The following is a 24,990-nucleotide window of genomic DNA, read 5'->3' on the forward strand; positions in this document are numbered from 1 at the left end:
CCTCTCGGACACATACCCTGTGTCCAGCTCTGCCGTCTCTGGCCTCCGTGTCCTGCGGGCTTTCATGGGACCCTGGGGTGGGGGACGTGCTAGCAAGGAGCAGGTGGAATACACAGTGAAAGGAACACTGAGGCCTCGTCCCAGCTCTACTCCTTGCCAGCTGTGTGCCACAGGCAAGTTTCTCAACCTCTCTGTGCTTCCTTTCCTTGGGTCTAAAATGAGGGTCATGCCAGCAGCCCTGCCCCCTTCGGAGGATGTGATGAAGAGCGCAGGAGATGGTGGATGGGAAGCCCTCTCTAAACTAGTCTTGGAGAAGGGTGTTATAGGAGAGACGTCTATAAAGGGACCGCCACCCTCTCTTGGGGTTGGTGTAGGAGTATTTTACGAGTGCACATAAGGAGGCACACACAGCGCCAGGGCCTGGGGAGTGCTGGGCAAGGGCAGCCATGGTCGGGGCGTGAATCAGGCCCCCAGGACTCTGAACGAAGGCAGCAGAGACCATGAGCTGGGAGCGCTTCAGGGAGGGAGACTCCTAGGGTCAGAGGTGCCTGGTAAGGTTCCTGGGATGGTGGGGGAGATGGGAGAGGCAGGCAGGTGACCTCAGGCTGGGTGTTGAACTAGGGATGGGCCCCAAGGGAGGAGAGGTCCGTGAGGTGGCACCTGCAGTGATAATAAGAACAGTTAGCGATGTCTGGCTTGGGCAGCAGCCGGTCAGCTGTGAGGCCGTCCGTAGACCATTTGGGGTGTCCAGCTCATCATCAACCTTGCTCCTAGCCACGTTTTCACTCCCCACTGGGTCCCTATCACATCAGTAAAGGGATAGAAGCCAGCTGAGGATGCAGGCTGCGAGCCAAACGCACTGCTTGGGGTCCTTTGCCCCATGGCTCCCAGGAGGGGCCTGGCTCCAGGCTCCAGGGGCCCTGCTTGTGGCTTGGCCATGTGCCAAAGCCCCCCTGTATCCACAGGACCAGCCTGTGGGTGAGTGAGGCAATGGGCAGCTCTGTGCCCATACAGCTCCCCTCGGTCCCCAGGGGTCCCAGAGGGCAGTCAGTGAGCAGAGCCCTCAGTGGTGGGCGGTGGGCCTGTGTCCTACCACTCCTAGCCTTCCCAACCAGAGGAGATAAGACTCAGAGAGGTTACATGGGGCCTCTCCCTGGAGCTGAGCAGCCTCATCTATAAACCGGGCCAGATGCCGTCACCCTGGTCGGCATGAGGAGTCCTGGAGCTGAGGACAGGCGGAAAGTGCTGAGCAGCTGGGATGTTCCCCAAGCTGCCGAAACCCTTTCGTGAACCAGAGCACCCACTTCCTCTGCAGGGGCTGGCAAGGGCATCTCAGAGCACACACCTGCACAGGCCCCTGTATTGCCAGGAAGCAGGACCCCCACCATTTTGCTCTGCCCGGGCTTCCTCTCAGAGGCTCCTGGAGCCACTGCCCCCAGATACACGAGCCCTGTTAGCCCTAAACTTGTTAGCGGTGCTAGGGTGGAGGCAGGCTGAGGAGCCTTTTAGAAGCGCTACCATTTCCTCTGGTGAGGCCGGAACCCCAAACCACAGCTCACCTACAGCTGACTCCTCCCAGGCCCTGAGGGGTGGAGAGGCAGCCGGAAGGGGCAGGCTGGGAGGGGGGATAGCTCTGCTGTAAAAGCTCTTAAGAGTAACACCCTCAGGCCGTGAAGGGATGGGGCAGGGAGATTTGGACCAAGAGGCCCTGAGTGAGAACACAGACCCATGTCCAATTCCCATTGATCTTGGCACTTACCCTCCCTTCTCATCCACTGAAGCTGACTCCCGCTACTGAGAGAAACTCAGAAACATCATCATGATCATTAGAGTAGTAATCATAGGGGGAGCACCTACTATGGGCCAGGCTCTGGGCTGGGCTCAGGGGACAACAGGAAACCAAAATCAGACATATCCCCTGCCTATGCAAGCATAAGATATAGGATCAAATTAGCACAGCAAACTTGTGCCCCGCACGCGAGAGAGAGTCTACAATATGTCAGGAAAATCGAGGAGGGCTTCCCTGAGGAAGTGACTCAAGCTGAGAACCCCAGAAAGCATAGCAGTTTACGCAGCCAAGAACTAAGCATTTCAGGCAGAGGAAACAGTATATGCAAAGGCCCTGTAGTGGGAGGGAAGCACGAGAAGCCCAAACAAAGCCTTGACCCAAGTGGGAAAGTTTGGGAGGGGTCAGAGCACAGGGGTCTTGTTTGTTTCTGCCTTGGGAACAGCGTGGTAGGTATTATTATGCCCATTTCACAGGTGAGCGTACTGGGGCTCCGGGACTTCACGGAACTCCCTGACAAAACTTCATGGTGGATGCAGTCTTGGCGAAATCACGCCCATCTGCCAGGCAGGAAGCAGGACAGGGACCACCACGCACCACCCCTTAACTTTCAGTTTGCTCGTTTATACCCCCCAGTATCCCAGTGCTATAGGCGTTCTTGTTCCTACTTTCAGCTGAGAAAATGGGAAGTCAGAGAAGTTGAGTAACTTTCCAAAACTGCACAGCTAGTAAGTGGTGGAGTTGGTCCTGCTGTGAAGCCTGGGCTTGTTGCCTTGTGGTGTTAAAAGCTGCCTGAAGTAGGGGAGCGTGGCTAAGCCCGAGAAGAGGAAAAAACTGAATAGGAGGGAGGATGAAATGAATCCTTCCTATGAGGTTCTGTGGGAGGCAGGCAGGCCCGGGACCCAGGACCCAGGACCCAGGGAAGGAGAAGATGGGGTCTAGCCTGGAGAGGAAGCCTGGCCTGGGATCCCTAAAACTTGCGCCTCCTCCTACCCACCTCAACCCCCTCATCAGTGAACCTAAGGGGCACCTGTGTTTCTGGCCTTATGTCCTGTGGTCATTCATGTGCTGGAGGCTGCACTCACAGCAAAGCCTTCCCTCTGGCTTACTATCCAGACCCTACAGGAGAAGCCTGAGCTGTAGACACCAAACAATGTGCTCTTTGCATGCGACGTGCATGTTCCTGGTTTTTATCTGACATTTGGAAATTTCCCTCCCTTCCCCATCTGCCCTCTCCCCACAGAGACCACCAAGCTACCCTGTGGCCCTCCTCCTCCTGAGCCCTCTTTCCTTCCTCTGATCCAGAGGCGCAAAGGAAGAGGCCTTCAGGCCATATCTGGCCGCCAGATGTGTGGTAGCCAGCCCACACATGATTTGTTTTCTTTAATCTTTATTAATCACCACGTAATTCCACATAAAAATCTGGATTCCTAGTTCCACTTGAAAACCAGGAAGCTATTCCAGTGCCAAGCTGGCATTCCCTGATGGATTTGGAGCTACGCAGCCTCCGTCCCCCTTGCGAGGGCCCATGCCTTCCGGGTCTCACGGGCCCTCCACCTCTGAGTTCCCGCAGGCCCTTTCCCTGGCTGTCCCAGCCCCAGCATTTGAATGTGTGCAGCCTTCGCCACCCAGACTCCTAGAAGGAATGTGCTCGGGACCTCTGTAAAGTCAGGATTGGGCTCGGCGGACTGGGACAGCTCGCGGAGCTTCCAGAGCCCGTCACAGGCCTGTGCCTGACGGACACACGGTGGGACTCCAGCGTGTGGGGCTGGGGAGGAGGAGGAGGCACCAGGTGTCTGGCCACGTTCACGATTTCCCCAGGTCTACATCACGGTGCTGGATGAAAATGACAACAGCCCCCGGTTTGACCCCACCTCCGACTCGATGGTCAGCGTGCCTGAGGACTGCCCTGTCGGCCAGCGCGTGGCCACCGTCAAGGCCCACGACCCAGATGCCGGCAGCAACGGGCAGGTGGGCCTCAAGTGAAGTAACCCAGATCTGCCCTGTCGGTAGGGGGCTCATCTAAGCAATCCCAACACTGAGCAGGAGGGAGGAGCCATCCAGGCTCTGTCCAGTCCCCAGGAGGACCACCCTGCCCTCCCCCATCTGTGGTCAGGGAAGGAAGGGAAAGCTGGGCAGGTAGTTGGCCCTGCCTGGGATGAATGAACATGGACCCCAAAGGCCAGCCACAGCTCACCCCCCACAGCCAGCTGCAAGCCGTGGGGGTTCAGCTTTCCCAGTGACTTCTTCATCACCTTTATGCCCAAACTATATAGCATCTCGCCCCTGTGTGCCAGCCCTGGGGCCCGCCCTCCCCACGCGGCCCCAGGTCCCGGAGAAGACAAGCTCCTCTCCCTCCTGTTTCTCAGGCCCTCATCCCACAGCAGGCAGTGCCCCCCACGCTCCAGGTTTGGATGCCCCTAGGACACAAGAAGGGGTGATAGAGCACTTCAGTCTTCACACTGCTTGGATCTGCCGTGAATTGGGGGGCACCATTTAAAAGGACTAGCACACCTCTGGGGGACCGAGATAGTGGTTTGGGGGCCAGAAGCATGTGGGCTCCAATCCTCATTCCCTTGGGCACTTAGAAGCTGTGTGACCAGTTTACCTGTCCCAGGGAGCTGTCCTCGAGGCTGTGAACTGAAGCAAAGACCTCCCCTGTGACAGGGCCAGAGTCCGTGTCACACCAGGGCCTGTGCCTGCTCCTCACAGGCTCCAGAGGCATCCGTACTTCCCGCCCTTCCCTGGGAAATGTCAGTGCTGTGGGACTCAGCGGCCTTCTGGCCTCTAGGCCCGGGTGCTGACACCCCCTCCCAGGAACCTGCCGGTACCCCGCTCCTCCTCAATGGGCCTGCTCCCCCCATCGAGGGAGAGAAGCTCTTCTGCGTAACACGTTCTCTTCTCCAATGCCCAGCGGAGCAGAGGGCCCAGCTGGGCAGGGGAGTGTCCCTTGGCCTGACCTGGCCACCTATCCTCCCTGCTTCCTCCCCCTCAGACTCTCTCCTCCCTGACAGGTGGTTTTCTCCCTGGCCTCGGGCAACATCGCGGGGGCCTTTGAGATCGTCACCACCAATGACTCCATTGGCGAACTGTTTGTGGCCAGGCCCCTGGACAGAGAAGAGCTGGACCACTATATCCTCAAGGTGAGCACCGGCCCCCTCAGGGGGGGCGTCCAGGAGAGCACGTGGCCCATCAGCATACCCTGGTGCTCACCTTCCCTCCTTGTCACCAAATGCTGTGGGGCAGGCCCAGAACATGCATGAAGCTGACCCAGGAGAAGGCATCCTGGGAGGGGGCTCTAGAGCCAGAGGAGGAAGCAGCAGAGGTGCCTGTCCCTGCTGGGAGAGCCAGGAGACAAAGCCTGGTGGAGCCCTGACTTCGCAAATGCAGTGGTTTACTGTGTCTAGGCCTCAGTTTTCCCTCCTGTGCAATGAGCAGAAATCCTCCCGCCTGGCCTGCCTCTGCTGAGGTGAGAAATAAGTGCAAGGGTGAGGAGTCGCGAAGGTGCACAGTCTTACTGAATTGCTGTGGCTGACATGTTTCCCGGAGGGTCTCTGGGGACCCCAGGACTGTGCTTCCGCAGGGGCCTGAGCCCCTAGAGTACGCCTGCTGCCCTGCAGGCAGCCGGGAAGCATGGCGGCTCCCAGGGACAGGCTCAAGCTGTGATGAGAGCTCCAGCTCATTGCTGAAGATTCTTTGAGGCTCTTTCTCTGTCTGCCAGAGTTCAGATCTGCATGAAGCAAGGGGCCTTTGACGCTAAAGACATAAGCCCTGGGTCTGGTTGCAGGCCCAGGGGCACGGTCAGGGGCTGGCACAGCCTAGAACACAGTCGGGTACGATCAGGAGGTGAAGATTGGGCACAGAGGGTCACATCGCAAATGAGGGTCCCAGGTCAGACAAGAACTGGGCAAGGGTTTGCAGCATGGGGCAGAAGGCAGAAGCCTTGGGGAGAGCCCAGAGCTGGCAAGGCCCCTGGGGGCAGGAATGGGCCAGAGAGTCTCTGCCCTCCCACTCCTCCTCCCTAGCAGACAGCCCTGTTGGACTCCACTTCCCTGACCTTCCCCTGCCCTTCAGCCCTGACTCTGGTCATCCCCCTCCTTGTAGATTGTGGCATCTGACCGTGGCACGCCTCCACGGAAGAAGGACCACATCCTACAGGTGACCATCCTGGACGTCAATGACAACCCCCCAGTGATCGAGAGCCCCTTTGGATACAATGTCAGCGTGAACGAGGTGAGGGCAGCTCCAGTGGCTGTACAGCTGGACATCCATGGTGGACGGTGGGCCCGAGCCGACCACGCAGCACCCATTTAAATGGCCGCCTGGCCCACCCATCCCTCAGAGCGGTGGTCACAATGGCTTACTCATTCATAATTCTAACTCTAACACCTTGGCCACGTCCCAGAATGCAATATAATTTTGTGGTAGGGGTAAGGAGATAAGAAGGAAAGAGATAGTGGCTTTTCACCACCAACAGGGAACTGAGGTTTACCCTGGGAGAGCTGTTTTAAATGAAACAACGCGTTACTCCTTCAGTCCTAAAGTTGAGCCCCTCCAGGAGAAGCTGTGCCCCAGCTTTTCTGGATACCATGCCAGGTTGGACATTCATGAGGGCAGGACGGCATAGGGATCTAGAGACCAGCCCTCAGGCCTGACGCTGCGATTCAGCGCCTGGCTCAGCCACTGACTGGCTGTGTGACTTGCAAACATTCCGTCCCTGGACCTCTGGTGTCTCATCTGTATGTGGAGATGACACCAGGACCTAAATCGCAGGGTTGTAGAAGGGAGTTGGCCCCTACACATAGTAGGTGTCCACAGAGCGTTCGCCACCCTCATCTTCACCCTTCTCATCGCTGCAGGGTAGATAGATAGCAAAACTTTCCGGAGGTCTAGGTACTAGACTTTGCTGCACTGAATCCGCAATGACCTCTTTCCTGCTCTCCCTGCAGAACGTGGGTGGGGGCACCGTGGTGGTCCAGGTGAGAGCCACCGACCGTGACATTGGGATCAACAGCGTCCTGTCCTACTACATCACCGAGGGCAACCAGGACATGACCTTCCGCATGGACCGTATCAGTGGCGAGATCACCACGCGGCCTGCCCCGCCCGACCGCGAGCACCAGAGCTTCTACCACCTGGTGGTGACTGTGGAGGATGAGGGCACCCCCACGCTGTCGGTGAGCATTGCTGGTGGCCAAGGGGGCAGGGAGGCAGCGACGGGGAAGCGCCACCTTCCGTGTGAGGGGAGCAAGAGGGGAGGAATGGAGTGCTGTGCCGTGGGTGAACCATTGACAGCTCCTTCGTCTTGCCCTTAGTCTGACGGCCTATGAGTACGGACACGGGCAAAGCTAGGGTGCTTGTTCACCTGTGTCTGCAGCCACTCAGCGCCTCCAGTCCTCTTTGCCCACACGGAGCAGCTCTGTGTGATGGTACAGATTGAGCTTGTACCTCGGGGCCTGGCCAGCCCCCACTCCACTTGCCAAGCTCTGTGCCTGTGGGGCCACACTTACCCAGATGGTGGTGCTTCTGTGCCAAGTAGGAAAAGGTGCCCTCTGGCCTCTCCCCCTACATCGTGTTGGGGTGATAGGCCATCACAACGCGTCAGGGTTGGAAGGGGACGGTGTCTATGGTCTGGTCTCATGCTGAAGAGGAGAGGCCGCTACCTAATGAGCAAGGTTTGCAAGGTTGGAGAAGGAGGTGGGGGACTTCGGGGCTGGATGGCAAGACAGTCTGGGGGCCATGAGCTGGAGTGGAAGCAGTTTGCAAACTGAGAGGAGAAGGTTTGAAACCAGGTGCACTGAGAGCTGGTCACATGGCTGCAAGCAAGTCAGAACCTCTCAGAACATCTGTTTTGTCGTCTGCGAAAGGGAGGTGATGTCTCCTTCATAGGTGTTTTTGGGGGAATTGAATTAGCTCATGTCTGGGAAAGTGCTCAGTAAACCAGGAGGAGGACGGCGGTGTGAAGTATCCATCACCCCAATAATGCTGCCTTACAAACCAAACCAAACAGAGAAGCATAAAACAACCATTGATTCCACTCTGATCTGCAAGCTTGCCGTTGAGACCTGGCTTACTGGGCGGTTCTTCTGCTCTCGGCTGGGCTCCCACATGTGTTGGGGGGGCACCTGTGTGTGGACTGGATGGCTGTGTTTCTGGGGGTCAGCTGACTATCAGCTGGGGTGACAGGGCAAAGGAGCCACCTCTCTCTCCTCTTCCAGAAGGGTAACCCGTCTTGTTCACGTGGAGCTAGAAAGGGTCCAGGAGAGACAGCAGAGCAGGCACAGACTTTTGAGGTCCAAGCTCGAAACTGGAACAGGTTACCTGTGCCACATTCTGGTGGCCAGAGGAATCACAAGGCCAGCCTAAGTTCAAGATGTGAGGAAATAAACTCTTTGAAGGAATGAGCTACAAAGTCACACTGCAAAGAGTGTGGATACAGAGAGGTATAAAGGATTTGGGAGGTTTTTGTAATCTGTCCACCCTAGGGACCCTGATTGTAAATGAAGCCTCAGCTCTGTCCCTCTGCCCTCAAAAGGTGACAATGTGAGACCCCTTTACTGTGGACTGTGGGGTCGGAGCAGGTATGGGTTGGCCTCTTTTTCTGGAGTATCTTGGGGAAGGGTGGGTGGTGGAAGGGGCCCAAACCTAGGAAACCACGTTGTGAGGAGCCCAGGCAATGGAACTGGCTCTGGGCTCCCCACAGGTATCCACAGCCATGGCTGCCCAGTGTCACCACCAGTCCCTTCAGCCATTCACACCCAGTGGGCCAAACAGAGGCACATTTATAGGACACATATAACTAACCAAGGCGGGGAGGGAGACCGGGAAGATATAATTTACTGTGGTGACATTAAGGGACTCAGTTTCGAATAATGCCTCCCTAACTGCACGTGTCTTCAGGTTGAATAATCTGCTTGGTCATCTCTCCAAGAAGGAGATGTGTGTGGCTACAAGTAACAGAAACTTAACTATGGGGTCATAAATAAATCAGAATGCCTTTTTCTCACATAACAGAAATTATGGAGAGAATTACAAGTTGATTTTGTGCTCAATGATGTCAGAGCTAAAGCATCTTGGCTCTTCCCTCAACGATTGCAAGATGGCTGCTATAGCGCCAGCCATCGTATCAGCATCAAGTAGGGAAAGGACAAAAAGACAAAGAGCTATGCAAGCCGTTCCACCCCTTTATCAGGAAAGCAAACGGTTTTCTAGAACTACTCTCTAGAGTTCTGCTGATGTCTCATTAGCCAGAAGAGGCTCATATGGACACCCTAGCTACAAGGGAGGGTAGAAAAAATGAGACAGGATTCTCAGGACTGGCTTCCTTGGGGGCCAGATATATCACTGTCTCAAACAAAAGCAGCCTCTTAATGAGGAAGAGGTAGAGAATAGATTTTGGATGGGCAACTGATACCATTTTCCTCATCCTGCTCTTCCTTACCCTGACCTAGGCCAGTAAACACACCACTCTCACCCTGTCTGTCCCCTCCCTCACACCCCACATCCTAGAGTTTCCCAGGGAAGCAGTCGGTGAGACCCATGACATTCTAAAACCTGGAGTTTGGGAGACAACATCTGACTTCCTTTTGGTCCCCAGAAGAAATGAGAATTGGAAATTCTCACTAGGAAATCACCCCAGCCACGTTTAACCACCCAAAATGGGTGGGCCACTACCCATGCAGTCCCTGAAGAACTTGGGACTGGTCGCCATGGCCAGAAAGAGTTTCCATCTGTTGACCAGTCCTTCCAGAGAGACCCAGCCTAGCCCACTGAGCAGCCTCTGAGCACTGCCCATGAGCACTGCCGCCACAGAGAGGCGCCTGACAGTCTGGCCGTCCTTGAAGCGGATCTCGGCCCGCTCCCTGGTAGAGCGTGGGAAGCTGGGTGGTGAGAAATGCAGTCTCCCTTTCTCTTCCTTCCTCATCCTGGTCATCATCAGCACTGCTCCCAGAAAACGCCTGCAGAATGACTAGGATCAGGCATGGAGTTCCCTGAGGCCATCACCACGGGAATACATATATGGCTTCTGGGCTAAAATACCGTAATACAGGCAAAGAGCATCAGACATCAGCTGGAAAAAGGTTTATAGGAGGAAACTTTTTAAGTCCAAAAGAATTTATCCCTTCAATTTTTTTTTTCTGTTCCTTCTGGCTGGGAAAGATCTTTTATTTGACTTCTGTAGGGGACACCACAAGTGAAGAACTGCAGTGACACCCCAGCAATAGTTTGTTCATTCATCGTTTATTTATTCATTCATTCAGCCAATGTTCCTTGAATGCCCACGGTGTGCCAGGCACCAGAGATACAGAGATGAAGGCATCATGGTCCCTGCCACAGGGAAATGCAGCTGAGTAAGAGAGGCATGTGTGGGGGCCGAGGTGCAGATAAGGCACTGAGGAGCATTGAGAAGGCTTCCTGGAGGAGGTGACACCTGTCTTCTCAGTCAGTCATAGTTAACACAGTGAAGGAGGGAATCATATTCTGGGCCTGGGCATCAGCTTGAATAAAGGCCTAAGAACAAATGATAACGAGGAGTGGATTTGGGGAGCCTCAGGTAGTTCAGGCCCATGGCATCATTCAGAGCCTGGAGCAGGGCTCTCGCTTGCTCACTCTCTCTCTCTCCTTGATATTCTGTCCAGGGCATGCCCCAAGGGCTGGTCCCACTACTTCTTAAGCACTTCCTCCACTCCCTCCTGGCCCTGCTAAGCTAGGGTGGGGATGGCCATGGCAGAGCTACCAAGCTAGGGCCCTGAGCCAGTACCCAGTCAGGATTGGCATTTGCCTCCAAGGAGTACTGGACCCTTGAAGATTCGCTTCCACTGACCAGACTGTCACCTCTGGACAGTGAACCCCCCAGGTTCATGAGTGCCCCTACACACAAACTGAGGGCCAACCCAGAGGTGACCAGAGGAGAACCCTCATCTACCATTGGACAGATTTCACTGGATGAGTGTTCAGGGAATAGGGTCACCCTAACCCCTCCTGGACCAGCCAGAGCCCCGAGCAGCATCAGACCAGCCATGCTGAGGGTCCAGGCAAAGTCACCACGGTCTAATGTGGGTGAGGATGGTGGGTGCCACCCTGAACATGTCGGTCCAGAGATGCCCAGCAGACCCACACACCTACCTGCAATTATCTGCCTGGTTCAAGCCAGCCCTCACTCACTCACTCATTCATTCATTCATTCAGTGCTAACTACATGCCAGGCCCGTGCCAAAGGATAGGAATCAGAGATGAGGTTGACAGAGTTCTGCCCTCAAGGAGCCCCCAGTCTAGTGGGGGAAATGGATATGTAACAGAGAGCTGACGCTCTGTGATGTGATAGAGTGCTAGGAGCACAGCATCAGGAGCCAGGGGAGGTTTTCTGGACAAGGCATCATTTGCATCCACGCCTTAAAGGATGAGGCTCTTGCCCTCTAAGTAAGGGGTCTGGGATTAGGCTACCAAGAGCCTCCCCAAAACCCTGAGAAATTTTGTATCTGAGCTCCTGCATCTCTCCTTTGCTCCCTGGGGCCCCACTCCCCTCCTAGTTCCCTGAGAGCCAGACATTCCTGCAAACAACCTAGACCATCCGCACCCAACTCTCAGGCCTGTATCACCCAGAGCTCGGATCAGCTGCAAGGGGCATCCAGGCCAGCCCAGGCCTGTCACACAATGGGGAGCCATCCAGCCCGGGGAAGTCATTGTACAGCCTTGGCCATCTGGCTAGCTGCAGGCCACAGGAAGGGAGGCCAGGCTTGGGGGAGGGGTCTAAGTGGACGCTAGGGAGGCTCCTGCAAGAGGAAGGGCTGGGCTGGAGGAAGGACGGAAGGCAACGTGGAGGTCAGAAGCTACGCCCCAGCCACAGAGGCACCTTGGCAGGGGGGTGGGCAGACGGAGGGCCTGACTGGGCCTTTCTGCCACACAGATCACAGCCAGCAGGTTAGACAATCCCAAGTAACCAGTCCTGGCTTCTCAGCCTGGTGGGGACCTGCAAAAGTCACCTGTCCAAGCAGAAGGACAGAACATGTACCCACTTCTCGTATAAGAAGTGCTAGCAGTAGCCCTATGAAAGTCTGTGAGCTGGGGACATTGCTCTTGACAGCTCACCTCATATCTTTAGGGCCTAGGGCTCTTCTGTTTATGAAACTTGGACCCTGCTGCTGCTGTTTGGAAGCCTGCTTCCCTTGGCTCAAGCTTAGGAAACCCCAGCCTGGCCCCTTCCCTGTGCTGCTCATCAAGTATGCCGGCCTTCTCTGGCCCGGCGTGATTAAACTCAGACCCTTCCCTGAGCTTTGCTCCTTGAGGGGTGTTCTGCAGCTGCTCAAATGCCACACATGCAATGGGCACTGTTCCTCCAAGAGACCTTGGAGCTCTGCAGTTAACTGAGAGTTTCCCCCTTCCCCAGCCTCCCCTACTGCAAGCAAGTGGGGTACACGGGCCAGGACACAGATCAGGAGCCCTGTGGCTTCAGGGTTGCCAGGCAGAAAGGGGAGTGGCACGGTGATGTGGAAGGAGTGGAGCCACGAGCATGTGGGCACAGGTTCGTCTCCCCGGGCCCTGATGTCTCTTGTAAGCAAGTCCAAGTCCTGGCCTGTAATGCTATTCAACTCAATGAAGAGGAAGGAGCGCTTGCCTGGGAAGCAGGAGACCCAGCCTTTCGTCCCAGTTCCTCATTCACATGTGGTGACAAGACACAAACTTTTTGAAACCTGTTTCCCAGTGCATTAAATGGGGACTATAAAGCCTCCCAGGGTTTTCTGGTGGGCGACGGGGAAATCAAAGAAGTAAACACATGTGAAAGTGTTTTAGAAAGCACAGAGTATTAAAACGGAAAAGGGAAACATGTGGCACACATACTGCCCCTTCTGTTTGCTGTGCCCCAGGTAGACATTGCTAGCTGATGTCAGCACTTCCTCGTTAAGCTACATGGATACTTCAGAATTCCTCTCAACATATATTCCAGGAAGCCATGTCAACAGATCAGAACTGCAGAACAAAATGAAACCTTTCCCCAGGCCTGCACAAGCTCAGGGAAATTATTGCTGTTGATGAGATCCCACCAGGCCCAGACAAAGCTGCTGGGAAACTGGAGCTGGTGGAAAGTCAGAAGTAGCCCTGCCAACTGTCAGCGGCCCAGCAAACCTGGCATCTGGGTTCAGCCCATCACCCGGTGACTATGCTTCAGTTATCAGTTCTGCAACCAAGTTCAAAGGGCAAGCTGTTATTGGACCCCCTGGCCCCCTGGAACTCATCCCCTAACCCTAACTCTAACCCACAGCATCCATGCAGAAAAGGAAGGCGACAATGCAAAGCAGGTACAGTGAAGGGGCTTGACAGGTCACGCCCGCGGGGGGGCAAGGACAGACTCTCAGCTGAACTGTGAGTGTCTCCTTCTCAAGAGGCCTTTGCACCCAGCATTCTTGCTGGCGACCCCAGTTCCTCTTTCCGCCCTATTGCTATTTGCTTTGGGCTCCTTGAGCAAATCATAGCCCAGCCCCAGCATGGTCAGGCCAGCCTTGCCGTGCTCCCACAGTGTCCGATGGGGGTAGAGGGTGACAGCACCTCTATATCCCCAGCCCCACTGTGTCCTCCTGAGTCCTCCCACCACAGACCACTCCCTAAAGAAGGCAATGCATCCACTCCCCTGCCCCAGCTACTGTGTGTAGGAGGCCAGGCAGGAGAGAGGGCAGCCCCAGGGCTGGTCTTTTGAGAAGTAAGCTCTGTCGTTCTTTGGCGCTTACCCCAGTGTCCATTACCACAGACCCCTGGCAGGGCCAGCCTGCCCCAATAGCAACATCTCCAGTGGCCTCTATGGCATCTTTTCAGGGAGTGTCAATTCCATTCCTTTGGAGGGGATAGAGGCAGGAGGTCATTATTAAATGGGAATGTTGGGAGATGGGTTACGGGCCCCATGATTCCTGACACGACGTCAATGACGTGGTGCCTAAAAGCCCAGATCTCCTTCCCAGGGCCTCAGACGGTGCTGTGATGCGTGAGCCTCCTGAGTCAGTCCCACCTGCCTAGCAGCTGACTTCCTAGAAGCCCGGGTTGCTCCCAGCCTCCTTGGAGGCAGATGCCGTGTCCCCACTCCCTATTCTATTCCATATGCCTCAGCCTACAGGTGCTGAGCCAGTACCCAAGGGATCAGCCACCAGAGCTGGCATCTGCAAAGGTACCACAGCTCCAGGGGTGAGCACAGAGGGCTGGTCTAGTGCCCCGCCTCCCAACCAGAGCAGGGAGGGAGCCTTTAGGGCTGCTGGGGGCGGGGTGTGTGGTCATGGATGGAGATGGAGCCTGGGACTCAGAGTAAATTTCACTGAAAACAGGAAACCACGAAGTTGAGATGCATTAACTTGTAAGGGTCCAAAGAAGAGGCCACGCAGGAGGAAGCTAGGGAGGAAGTGTGGTGGCTTTCTGCTCGGGGCGTCTTCCCCCCCTCTACACAGCAGCAGCCGACCTGGGGTCTGGCTGCCAAGTTCTTAGAGATTGTCTCTGCCTCGAGGTCAGAAGCTGAGCGCTGGGCCTCCCTGTAGGGCAGGAGCAGTCTTCTGAGCTAGGGAACAGAGGGTCTGCTCTGTGGGCTTGTCCAACTCCAGACATGGCCTGGCCCTGCCCCGAGCAGGTGTCACCATCCCCATCCCTGCCCCGTGGGCCCCCACAAGCTGTGAAAACAGCACCCTCTTTCTGTGGCAGCGGTCACTAAGTGTTCATGGCAGCAGATGGAATAGAAGCGGGGACCCCCAAGGACAAAGCGGGAGCCAGGGCTCTGGTGTCCTGGCCACTGGTAATGTCACTGCCATCTCAAGGCCCGGGCTCACCCCTCCTCAGGGCCTCCAGGCACAGCAGGCAGGACACCACCTTGGCCCACGCCCCTGGGCCTGACAAGGGAGCTTTGGAAGCAATGCCATGCATCCAGGGGGCTCCTTGTTTCCAACTGCCGGTCTTGGGACACGGAGAGCCCAAGGCTCTAGGCTCTTGCAGCTGGAGAGCCTAGAGCTGCTCCTTTCTTCTAGTCCCCACTCCCTTCCCCCCGCCAGGCAATCAGCTGGGTTTCTCCCTGCCTGTCGGGCCCTTCTCCTGGCCTGCAGACCTGGTTCTCAGCACCCAGGTCCAGCTCAGCAAAGCCAGTGCAGGCTGCTGGCAGACAAATGCCCAGTTGAATCTATACCCTCCAGTCAGTGCCCGGGCTCCTGCCCAGCTCAGGCTGTCCCCTTCCCTTCTTAGGTCGCACTGGCCCTGTTTCCACCCCAGAGAGTACGGAGACTGCCCCACTCTTCTCCATGCTTTAAAGCCCTTTAACTGCAATTCCACATAGGACCCCCCTTGTATATGTGTATAAAAACGAACTTGGATCATGCCCTGAAGAGGAAGATGGGAACAGAGGGTGCAGAGCAGCGGGGACACAAACCTTCCTATGGACATGTCCTGCTCTCCCCACCTGACAGGGTCACTCAGCAGATTGAATGGAACAGAAGACGGAGGGAGGGACGGGCTCCCTAGGCCTCAGACACCTCAGAAGCAGAGTAGGAATTTAAAACCTAGCTCTTACAATCCATCCACAGGTCTTCCACCTGTTGCCCGTGTAGTTTTTAATAGCACGCCCCTCTTCATGCTCAAAAGTGTCACAGTTTGGACAATATATTATGTGGTCACCCTCTCTATGGACCATGCTGAGAAGTGGAGGAGGGCGAGGGGGAAGGCACGGAAATGGAGCCCTCCCCACTCACCTTCCCAGCAGGCCCCTGGCTCTGCCTCACCCCTGTCTGTGGTGGGTAGTGCAACCTCTGGCCTGGCCTCCATTGCCCAAGATGCCAGTTGGCTCACCATGGCCACGGTGCCCCACTGTGTACTTCCTGTCCTGGGAGCCAAAGTATAGGCACTGGGAGCCCCAGATTTGCTTAACCTGTTGACAGCTCCGAGGAGAGGTTGATGGTAGGAGGCAGCTGGGGAAGGCTCCTGTGCCTGGGGGCGGGCAGGCCCCGAGCTCCATGGTTACAAAGAGTGAGTGTGACAGATGAGCAGCCTCGGGCGAGATGGGGAAGCCGGTCCACCACAGTGGGGAAGAATCTGTCCACATCTCGTCCTGTGTCTCATTCCTGGGAGGGTGGCGCTGGGGGCTCTGCTCAGTGCCCATCTTGTCCCATCTATGCTGTCAAGTCCCAGGGCTCGTGTCCTAGGAAGAAAGGCTGCCACAGAGCTGGGAATTCTGGGGCTTCTAGGATGTAGGTGAGTTGGCATCTGTAGCTGGTGAATTTCAGGCCTCTGGAGTGGGATCCCCACCATCCTTGAGATAAGCAGAACGATCCAACATCTTCTCCCTTCTGCCATGTGGCATCCAGAGAGGCTGAGAACCTGGCCATCGGGGTATCTCAAAGAATCTGGACTTGGAGCGGGAGGGAGGAAGCCAGAGGTGAGGCCCAGGGACCCCTCAGAAGGCCAGCCTGGCTCAAATGCACCTGCCCCAGGCCCAGCCACAGCTGCCCACTGGCCCCCAGCTGGTCTAGATGGTCTCAGAGTTTGGAGAGTCAGGGACAGGGTCTGCAAAAGAAAAGAGAAGCAGAGTGAATAAGGGGTTCCAGCGCCACACCAAGAGGCTGTGAGGACTCACCAAGGAGGGTGGGGAGTGAGGCCAACAGTAGGGCAAGCCCTCACAGGCCCTAGAGCTGGGAGGGTTGGGAAGCACTCACCTAGGGATGGAAAGAAGACATCCCCGGGGCCCGCTGGAGACAGGGGAGTGCTGGGCTCTGAGAGCAGGTGCCGTCCAGACTCAGAAGGCTGCCGCTGGGCCACATAGGACAATGGGGGCTTTGGCTTGGCCTCCGGCATCCCCTGGGCGGGCAGAGGGGCCTCAAAGCCTGGGTTTTCAAGTCCTTGAGCATTGCTGCCAGAGAATCAGAACCAAAGGTCATCTGTGCTGCCTGGGTTTTGGGCCTCTGCCCTCCCCCCTAGATAGAGAGACAGACAGACAGACACACACACACACACACACACACACACCTCTGCTCCCTGCCCTCCCCCCTAGACAGACAGACAGACACACACACACACACACACACACACACACACACCTCTGCTCCCTGCCCTCCCCCCTAGACAGACAGACACACACACACACACACACAAACACACACCTCTGCTCCCTGCCCTCCCCCCTAGACAGACAGACAGACAGACACACACACACACACACACACACACACACACACACACACCTCTGCTCCCTTCCCACTCCAGGACCCAACAGCCTCTCCCAGCACAAAGGGAGGATCCAGGACAGAGAGAAAAGGTCAGGGACTGCACTCTCCCACCTGCCCTGAGCTGAGGGCATCTGACACCAGCTCTGCCTGTGGTCTAACCACCTGCCCTGAGCCGCCAGGAAGCCCAGCGTCAGGAGCACGTCCAGGACACCAGCCTCAGGAACCTGGGACAAGTTTCTCTTTGGTCAGTAGAGTCCATAGTGTTAGGATGGAATGTCCCCACAGCTGGTCTTGAGCTGAAGGGAGGTTCTCGCTTCCCTCTTCCCTCTTGGGAGTTGGACAACCTCTAAAGGCCCCTCTAACTCTGAGATTCTAGCAGGATCGCTAGCATTCTTTGGACCTCTCTTGAAAATCATCCCTTTCAAACACCCAGAGGATTTGGTGTTGCAGGTCCCAGGGCCGGTTCCTGAGTGTGGCTCCCTCCTGAGCACGCCCTGTGTGCCAGGCTCCATGCCAGCTTCCTGCCCAGGACGCACTAGCACACACACCCCCTCCACTCCATCCCGCCCTGCTGCCCCACGCTGAGCCCGGGCAGGCTCTGCCCTTGTGGCCTCACAGCTTTCTCCTTGGAGTGCCCTGCAGGGAGGAGCCTGCGCTCCAGGTGTGCCGGCCTCCTTTGCATGTTTCAGTGTCTGCCCCAGCTCAGCGGCTTCCTCCCTCTTCCTCTCCCCACCCCAGCTACTGACCACTAAGCCCTGAAGACAGGTGCATGGCTTATCCAAGAAGCATGGGAGCTGAGCCTGCTGGGTGAGGGGTGCAGGGAGAACAGCCGACTGGTAGGCACAGATGTGTGGGCCTCAGTGGCAGATGGCAAATGCTCTTCTAGCCAGCTGTGCTGGCAGCTAAATAGGGGCGCTCCTCCACAGAAATATGTCCTTCCTGACAGCTGGCCCAGGGCACAGGGAGGACCAGGGAGGCCATGTCTGTGTTCTGACCCCTGTTGTGGTGTAACCTGTTACCAGGGAAGAGAGGGAAAAGGATGCTCTGGCACCGGGAGAGGCAGGCTGTCTGTCATGGCTGAAAGCTACCCCTCCCCCGGCTGCATTCACTCCAGCCACAGTTAGGGTGTAGACATTGCCATATGGAGCCACAAGCCCTGGGAGTCAAGCTTTGGGTTGGGGCAGGGGCAGCTGCCGGAAGTTTTCTCGAGAAGGTCTCCATGGGCCTTACCTGTCCATCCGCACCAGCTCCTGGGCACCTAGGGACAGACAGAGAAACTGGTCACACAGGGGACGCTTCCCAGAGCATCCCTGCCCCGGCTGGCAGAGGCTCCTGAGGGCATCGGAACAAGCCCAGGCAGGGCTGTGCTCAGCCCTGCAGCCCACGCCTGTTCACTCGGGAGGCCCATTCAGCAGGGCTCTGCGTGTTTATCCAGCAGGTGAGGCCTCAGTGAGTGGCCATTTTGACCAGTGAGATATGAAACTTGGGCTGCATTTTATATGTGTGTTGGGCATTTGTCACCAGGAGACCACAGGCAGCCAAGACTTTCTCCTATGGCTTGACTTGGGTGGTGTTAGACCTTCAGGATTTAAGTATCCACCTAAGGCCCGGCTCCTGAACTTGCTGTTTCCTGTTTGGACATTTGCCATGGTATAGTCTTTAGCTATGATTTACTGCGTGGAAGTGTTGCAAGGTCATTTCTTAATTAGAGGGTTCCTGGGCCTCTCTGTCCCATCCTCCACATTGCGTAATGGAGTGGCTTCAGTGGTGACATCTCTTAGAGGAATCTTAGGGGGCCTCACACCCCATCATTTCTCAGCCGTTCCACTTTCTGCTCTTCATCCAAGCTGCTGCCACCCTGCCCCACTCTTGGGTTTCTCCACGCCCCCAAACTGAACACCAACCAAATTCAGTGGCCCCAACTTCCCTCTTTCTTGCAGCTCCCCGTGCTCCTACAGCTCCTTCTCATTTTCAGGAGCTTTACTGCTGATTACAATGGGGAAATAGATGGTGGGGGAGGGGCACAACAACAGAACACACAGGGAAGTTACACACAAGTTCCTGAAATCTCTGCGGTATTGGATTCATGGCTACTGTTTACCGAGGACTCCAGGGCATCAGGCTCCGTGTGTGTGCCCTACGGTCCCTCGGCTCATCTCCCCTACCCTTTGGGGGAAGGACTGTTGGTCCCACTTTGCAGCTGGGGAAAACCAGTCTCCATCTCCAACTGGGCAGGTTTCCACACCCATTGGCCTCTGCAGCAAACTGCCTTCCTCCATGCTCCCAACATTTTCGCTTTCTTCCCCCGCTCCCCACCCCCCCACCCCGTGTGAGACTCATTCCTGAGTGCACCCTCAGCACCAGGCTCCAGGCCACTCATCGGTCCCTTCCTGGGCCTTTCCCCTGGGAAGACCTCAGAATGGAGGTGTCCTAGTGCCTGGAGGACAAGATATTAGGGGCTGACCTCAGTTTCCCCATGTCCTCAGGACACCCCCCGTGGTGCTCTGGCCTGGGGATGTCCCCTCTCTGATTTTCCTTCCTGCAGCCTGGGACATGGGAAATAGCCCTGGACCAACCTCTGGTACCCTGCGAGGAAGGCAGGAACAACAGCCCCCTTCCCCCCTCCACCATCCATTTCCTGTTCCCTGATGGAGGCAGCACTGTGGTCTGGAGTAAGGGGGACTGAAAGCACCTCTTTAAAATCTGGGAGCCAAGCTGAGCTGAGCATGTCTCCCTCCTCGTCCCATCCCCACCTCCGTAGAAGTACTACACAGATGAGCAAGAGCTGATGGCAGTTCTGCAGTGATTTCTCTTCCTGGCTGAGCCCCTCGGTTCCTCTCTCTGCTCCAACCACATTCCCTGCCCTCCCTCCTGCCCACTCCTAACCTCAGGTTATTTTGTAGGTGGGCTGTGGTGGGTTTTGTGAGAAATATATGGAAGTCCTGAGAGTAACGAAGAGGTGGCCATAGCCAGAGTGACCCACTGTGGAGTTCCAGATTGCACCCACAGGAGAGAAGGGTACAAGTCATGAAGGTCCAGCCAAAGGAAATCAGGTGTGAGCCAAAAGCCACCTGGTGACAGAGCAGTCCTCCCTCAGTTGCCTTCTGCTGCCGGGCAGAGGGGAAGAGGGAAGCAATGCAAGTGCCAAAGGCAGAGGACTCCCCACCCTCTTGGTCCTGGAGGACTCCACTGGCTGAGGCTTATGGCTGGGGTCAGAGCAAGGGCAAAGGGCACTGTCACCTGCAGAGTAGTGTGTAAAGGTGTTTGTGGCCCTGACTTGAACCCTGGCTCCATCACTTATGTGCTGTGAAGTTCCTTAAGTGCGTTACTTAACGTCTCTGTGCCTCAGTTTGCTCAGCTGTAAAATGGGAACAACGATAGGACCAAACTTTTAGAGTCATTATGAGGACTACCTGGCACAACAACCTTGACAGGAAGGGGGTTTATTGGCTATGACGCTTATGCTAATGAGTGTTTTTATTATATAGTGGGATTATATTCCCTGGGAAAAGCATGAGTTGAAAGCTCTGAGTTTGAGTGCCAGCTCTGCCACCTACTGAGTACCATTTCGTTAATTATTTAACCCCATGGATGTTAGCTTTCTCAGCTGTAAAAGGAGAGAAATGAACTAACTTATTTCCAAGACCTCATCCAGTTCTGATCATCGCAAGGTCATTTTTGGCAAGGTCATTTTTGTCACGGTCATTGCTATGCTAATAACAAAACAAGCCCACCCATACATTAAAGCAGGTCTCCAAAGGATCTCTGATTGGAAGCATTTTTATAAACCAATTTGAACTGCTCCATCTGACCATTCATCGACAGATATTTATTGAGTGCCAAGCCAGCATTGCTTGGGGCTTGTGGGCTCTTAGGCCCTGAACATGACATGTCTGGGTCCCTCCTCTCTCTGACATTGAGCGCAGCCCCTTGCTGGGAATACATTAGCTCCGGACCTTGCCATTCCAGGCGCTGAACTGGCACTGGGACAGGTGACTCCCCCCCCCGCCCCTCCCAGGAGGCCAAGGATACTCACGGCGGTTGGAGGACACCTGCCTTTGCTTGTAGACCAGGAGCAGGATGAGGGGAAGGCAGAGAATACCCACAATGCAGGCACCTGTAGCCAGGGCGGCAGCCGTAATGTCTGAAAGGCAGAGAGGCAGGCCCAGGTGATGCCCCATTCTCACTGTTCCTCCTGAGGGGAAACTGAAGTCCAGAGAGGAGAGGCCAGGCAGCAAGGGGACCCACCGTGACCCAGACCTCACAGCCAGACCCTCAGTGACCTTCAGAGGCACAGAAGGTCTAGGTGCCCCCTTTCAAAGAGAGCCCCATACCTCCTCCCCAAATGTGCCCAGAGCACACAGAAACAAAGCCAGGCGCTCACAGCTGAGGGTCGTCATCCAGCCGACTGGGGCCACAGGTGGTTCCCTGAGAAGGGAGAGCAGGCCCTTCACAGACCTTATGCCACAGAGTTCAAGGTCAAAAGGAGCCCAAGTGTTGAAAACCTTTTGGAAACAGGTAGTGGTGCTGGTTGCACAACCTTGTGAGGGTAATTAATGCCATTGAATCGTACACTTAAAAGTGGTTAACATGGCAAATTTTATGTTTTACCACAATAAATAAAATTAATGAGTTTTACCTCTTCAGTGACCCCTTAGCTCTGGGGCCAAGCTTCTGAAAGTGATCTCATACATACAGTTCCTGGGGGGAGAACTAGAGAAATGTGAACTCTTCTCCAACGTTTTTAAAATTTTTAAACTTTCTAAATTACAAAAAAATAAATGTATATATTAAAAACTATATTTTAAAGTTTCTTCCTCCTCCTCTACCCGGGCCCCTTCCAAATAGATAATCAGTGTCCATAGTTTTCTTGAGTATGGTCTAGATATGTCCCCTGCATAAACAGCATATACAAAGGGTGCCCCCCAAAATATATACACATTCACATTTTAAGAAAGGAAAAAATCTATTAACATTGTAATAATATATACTGATAACAAAAGATAACATACACCGATAACGAGTCATGTGTATACATTTTTTTGGCACCCCCGGTATATGTTCCAATTGCTTTTCTCATTTAGCATAGCTTGGACTTCTCTGTGTATGGGCACAGAGCTCTGTCTCATTCTTCCCAGGGCTTTATCACGTGACTCACCCAAAATTTATTGAGTCTCCCATTGGAGGACACGTAGGTTGCTCTCATACTTCAACATAACTAATAACGTAGCAGTGAACTCCTTGTGTGTGCATTTTTGCTCACCCAGGCAAGACATCTGTACATAAATTTCTAGCAGTGAAGGTGCTGAGCCAACGAGTATGTGCATTTTCTTTTCATCTATTGCTAAATTACCCTCGGATTGTACCGCTTAGCGAGTCCGTCTGCTGACTCCAGGACTTTCGCTGGAACCGAGCCACGCTCAGAACCACAACCAGCATAAACGCATTTCCTTCCCAATTTTAGCCCTTCCCAGAAGATGGGCATATCTTGTCACAGTGTCAACTGTCAACTTGGCCCTAGGGGAGCTTTGGGAAGGTGGCTGTGCTGTGGTCCCAATGTTGTCAGTTGCAGGACTTACTTGGAATAAGGGCTGTTCTCGCATCATTGTATTGCTAAACAACCCGATGGTGTAAACAAGCTTGCAGGGGGTTGGTTCACGCCGCAAAAGAGAACAAACTGTTTTCAGGCACGTTAGAAGTACCCACTGGTGCAGGAACAGTTGCTATGCTAATTACAAAGCAAGTTCCACTTCACATTAAAGCCAGCTCCCCCGCAGATCTTAGCAAGGCTGCATTTTGACGTGGAATATTGAAAGTAAAAACATTTAAGTATTTCTAAACCCTATCACAGGCCCTTCTTGTGGGCACTATCAGAGAAGCGAGCTGCAAAGCGTTCAAAGCAGGTCTCCTCCGGCCTGCGACTAAGCAGCTTCTGATGAAGTTAGTTAGGTGCTCACTAAGTCGGGCTCCCTGTGGGCCCTACCTCCCAGCCTGACTCCTGTTGCCAGGCAAAGATCCTACATCTGCAGCCCCTCCGGGAGATCAGGACTCAGTTTCCTTATAACCTGGGCTGAGATTAACACTGCGATGGGGGATTGGGGGGCGGAGCAGGGATTTGCGGGCAGCTCTGTGGACCCAAGTGCCCTCAGAGGCCATGGGCTCCTGTGCGGAGCCCAGCCCTACCACAGCTCTCCACCCTTCCCTACAAGCATAGCCAGTACCTCGGGGTGGGGAGATGGCCTGCTTGGTAGCCATCCAGAGCCAGGCTCATCCTGGGAAGGTAATCAGACACTGGCAGAGGCAGCTTCCAGGCTAGCACCAAGGCCCTCACAGAGCAGGGTGGGATTGGGGGATGGGGCAGACTGCTAAACTGGTCTTTGTCCCAGGCCTGCCAGGAGTACCCTGTGAGTATATGTGCAGGAGGGAATTCAGCTGGGCTGTCTGGTTCCTCAGGGAGGGGGCTGGATAAAACACCCTGCAGTGTTGGGGAATAGGGAGGTGGCTTTAAGGGGAGGGGAGATGGCTGCCCAGCCCCTTTCGCTGGGCTCCGGTGAAAAACCACAGACCCTCAGCAATCTGGGCTCCTAGGGCACCAACTTCCTCTGTCTCACTCCTCTCTTGTGACCTCCCTGACTTCAGGCTGACTCGGGCTTTCAGATGACTTCACAGACCAACTACCCTCCTACTTCCCAAAGACAACATTAGGAGACTGGGGCCACAGTTAGAGGAGGAAAAAGCAAACAGCTTCTTGGCTGAAAGTATCATTAGCTGATCAGGTACCAAGGCATCTGTCTTAAAGAGACTGGGGACAAGGATCTTTCCAAAGGTAAGTGGCAGTAGAGGGCAGTACCCGGAGGCCAGTACCCACCGAGCCCCTGGCTCATCAGGCAAATATTTCTAAATCGTTAGAAAACAGGCTATGTGTCCACTGTCTGCTGCCATCGACGTGCCATCCTGCCGTGGCACAGGGGCATGGATGAGTTGACTTGGGAAGCCAGGCCTCGAATTCTGCATTAGAAGTAATCACAGCCAGCATTTAACACAGCACTTAACTTTCCAGGCATGGCTCTTAGCGCTTTACATATAGAACTTCATTTTAGCCTCATAACATCCTGGAAAATAAGTGCAATTATAATCATCTCTGTTGTCCAGATGAGAAAACTAAAGTGCAGAGAGGTGAAGCAACGTGGCTGCTTTCGGGGTCTGTTCTCTTAACCTCTTCACCAGACTGCCTTTCACTAGAATGGGCTCCACATTTGAAATCGAGAGTTCATGTAAAATCTGGACTTCTAAGTCTCCTTGAAAATGTAGTGGCTCTGGCAACCGTGGGCCCCCCTCCTGGCGTGCAGCAGTCGGAACTGCACCTAGAGACCGGCAGCTCGGTGCTAGCCACAGTCTCCCTCCCTTTCTTCTATATTATTCACCGGCTCCCTGGCCCTGGGGACATTTGAGTTTTTAATCCCTGAATCAGTTCCTTAAATACTGATTTGCTCCCCCCACCTCATTAGTAGGAAAGGGTCACACTTGCTCCCGTTTCTCAGTGCACACGTGGTACCCAGAGAATGGACATGCTGTCTAAAACCTCCATAATACCACCCAAAACTATAGCTGGGTTGCTTCTCATCTGAGACGACGCCTGCCATAGGGCCAAGTCTCCACCACTCCAAGTCTCTGGAGTCGCTAAACCTCCAGAACCAAGAGTCTGGGAGGGGATTAGAAGGGGACATCAGAAGTAATCGAAGCCATCCCCCTGCCCTCAACAGCAGGGACAGAAGCAAACATGTCCCTTTGGCCCTCGGGGAGCCAATTCCCTGTGGACAGTAGCTCAGGGAAACAAGGCTCAGAGTGAGGCTGCCCTCCCCATGAATTAGAGAGGAAAAAAGTGTTAAAACCTGAGAGCAGAAGTGCGCAGCCAAGGAAGCCTGACCCATTTTTGGCAGTCAAGTTCAAGGTTGACTCACCCTTGGGCTCTTATTAGCCAGACTACTAAGATTTCCCAGGTGACTTCTGTTCCCCTAATTCCAA

The 24,990-nt window shown here is 54.9% G+C and overlaps 2 protein-coding genes across 4 annotated transcripts in view; one reads left to right on the plus strand and one right to left on the minus strand.

Moving 5' to 3' along the window:
- CDH23 (cadherin related 23) overlaps nt 1-24,990 on the plus strand; it is a 389,598-nt gene that overhangs the window by 312,808 nt on the left and 51,800 nt on the right. Inside the window, exons 33-36 of one of the 2 annotated variants that reach the window (XM_081074073.1) lie at nt 3,608-3,757; nt 4,801-4,929; nt 5,891-6,019; nt 6,736-6,963. In XM_081074073.1, coding sequence (XP_080930199.1) covers nt 3,608-3,757; nt 4,801-4,929; nt 5,891-6,019; nt 6,736-6,963 — 636 coding nt within the window. Of the gene's footprint in view, nt 1-3,607; nt 3,758-4,800; nt 4,930-5,890; nt 6,020-6,735; nt 6,964-24,990 lie in introns of those variants that run through there. The other variant, XM_081074072.1, reaches the window with a different exon arrangement.
- The window catches only part of VSIR (V-set immunoregulatory receptor), a 29,401-nt gene continuing 14,341 nt past the window's right edge, over nt 9,931-24,990 (minus strand). Inside the window, exons 4-7 of one of the 2 annotated variants that reach the window (XM_081074074.1) lie at nt 21,002-21,109; nt 18,196-18,223; nt 16,456-16,649; nt 9,931-16,306 (exon numbers count right to left, since the gene is read on the minus strand). In XM_081074074.1, the coding sequence (XP_080930200.1) occupies nt 16,269-16,306; nt 16,456-16,649; nt 18,196-18,223; nt 21,002-21,109 (368 nt within the window). In that variant the 3' untranslated portion in view covers nt 9,931-16,268. The remainder of the gene's footprint in view (nt 16,307-16,455; nt 16,650-18,195; nt 18,224-21,001; nt 21,110-24,990) is intronic. The other variant, XM_081074075.1, reaches the window with a different exon arrangement.

Source organism: Rhinolophus hipposideros (assembly GCF_964194185.1).
Source record: "Rhinolophus hipposideros genome assembly, chromosome: 15".
NCBI lineage: Eukaryota > Metazoa > Chordata > Mammalia > Chiroptera > Rhinolophidae > Rhinolophus > Rhinolophus hipposideros.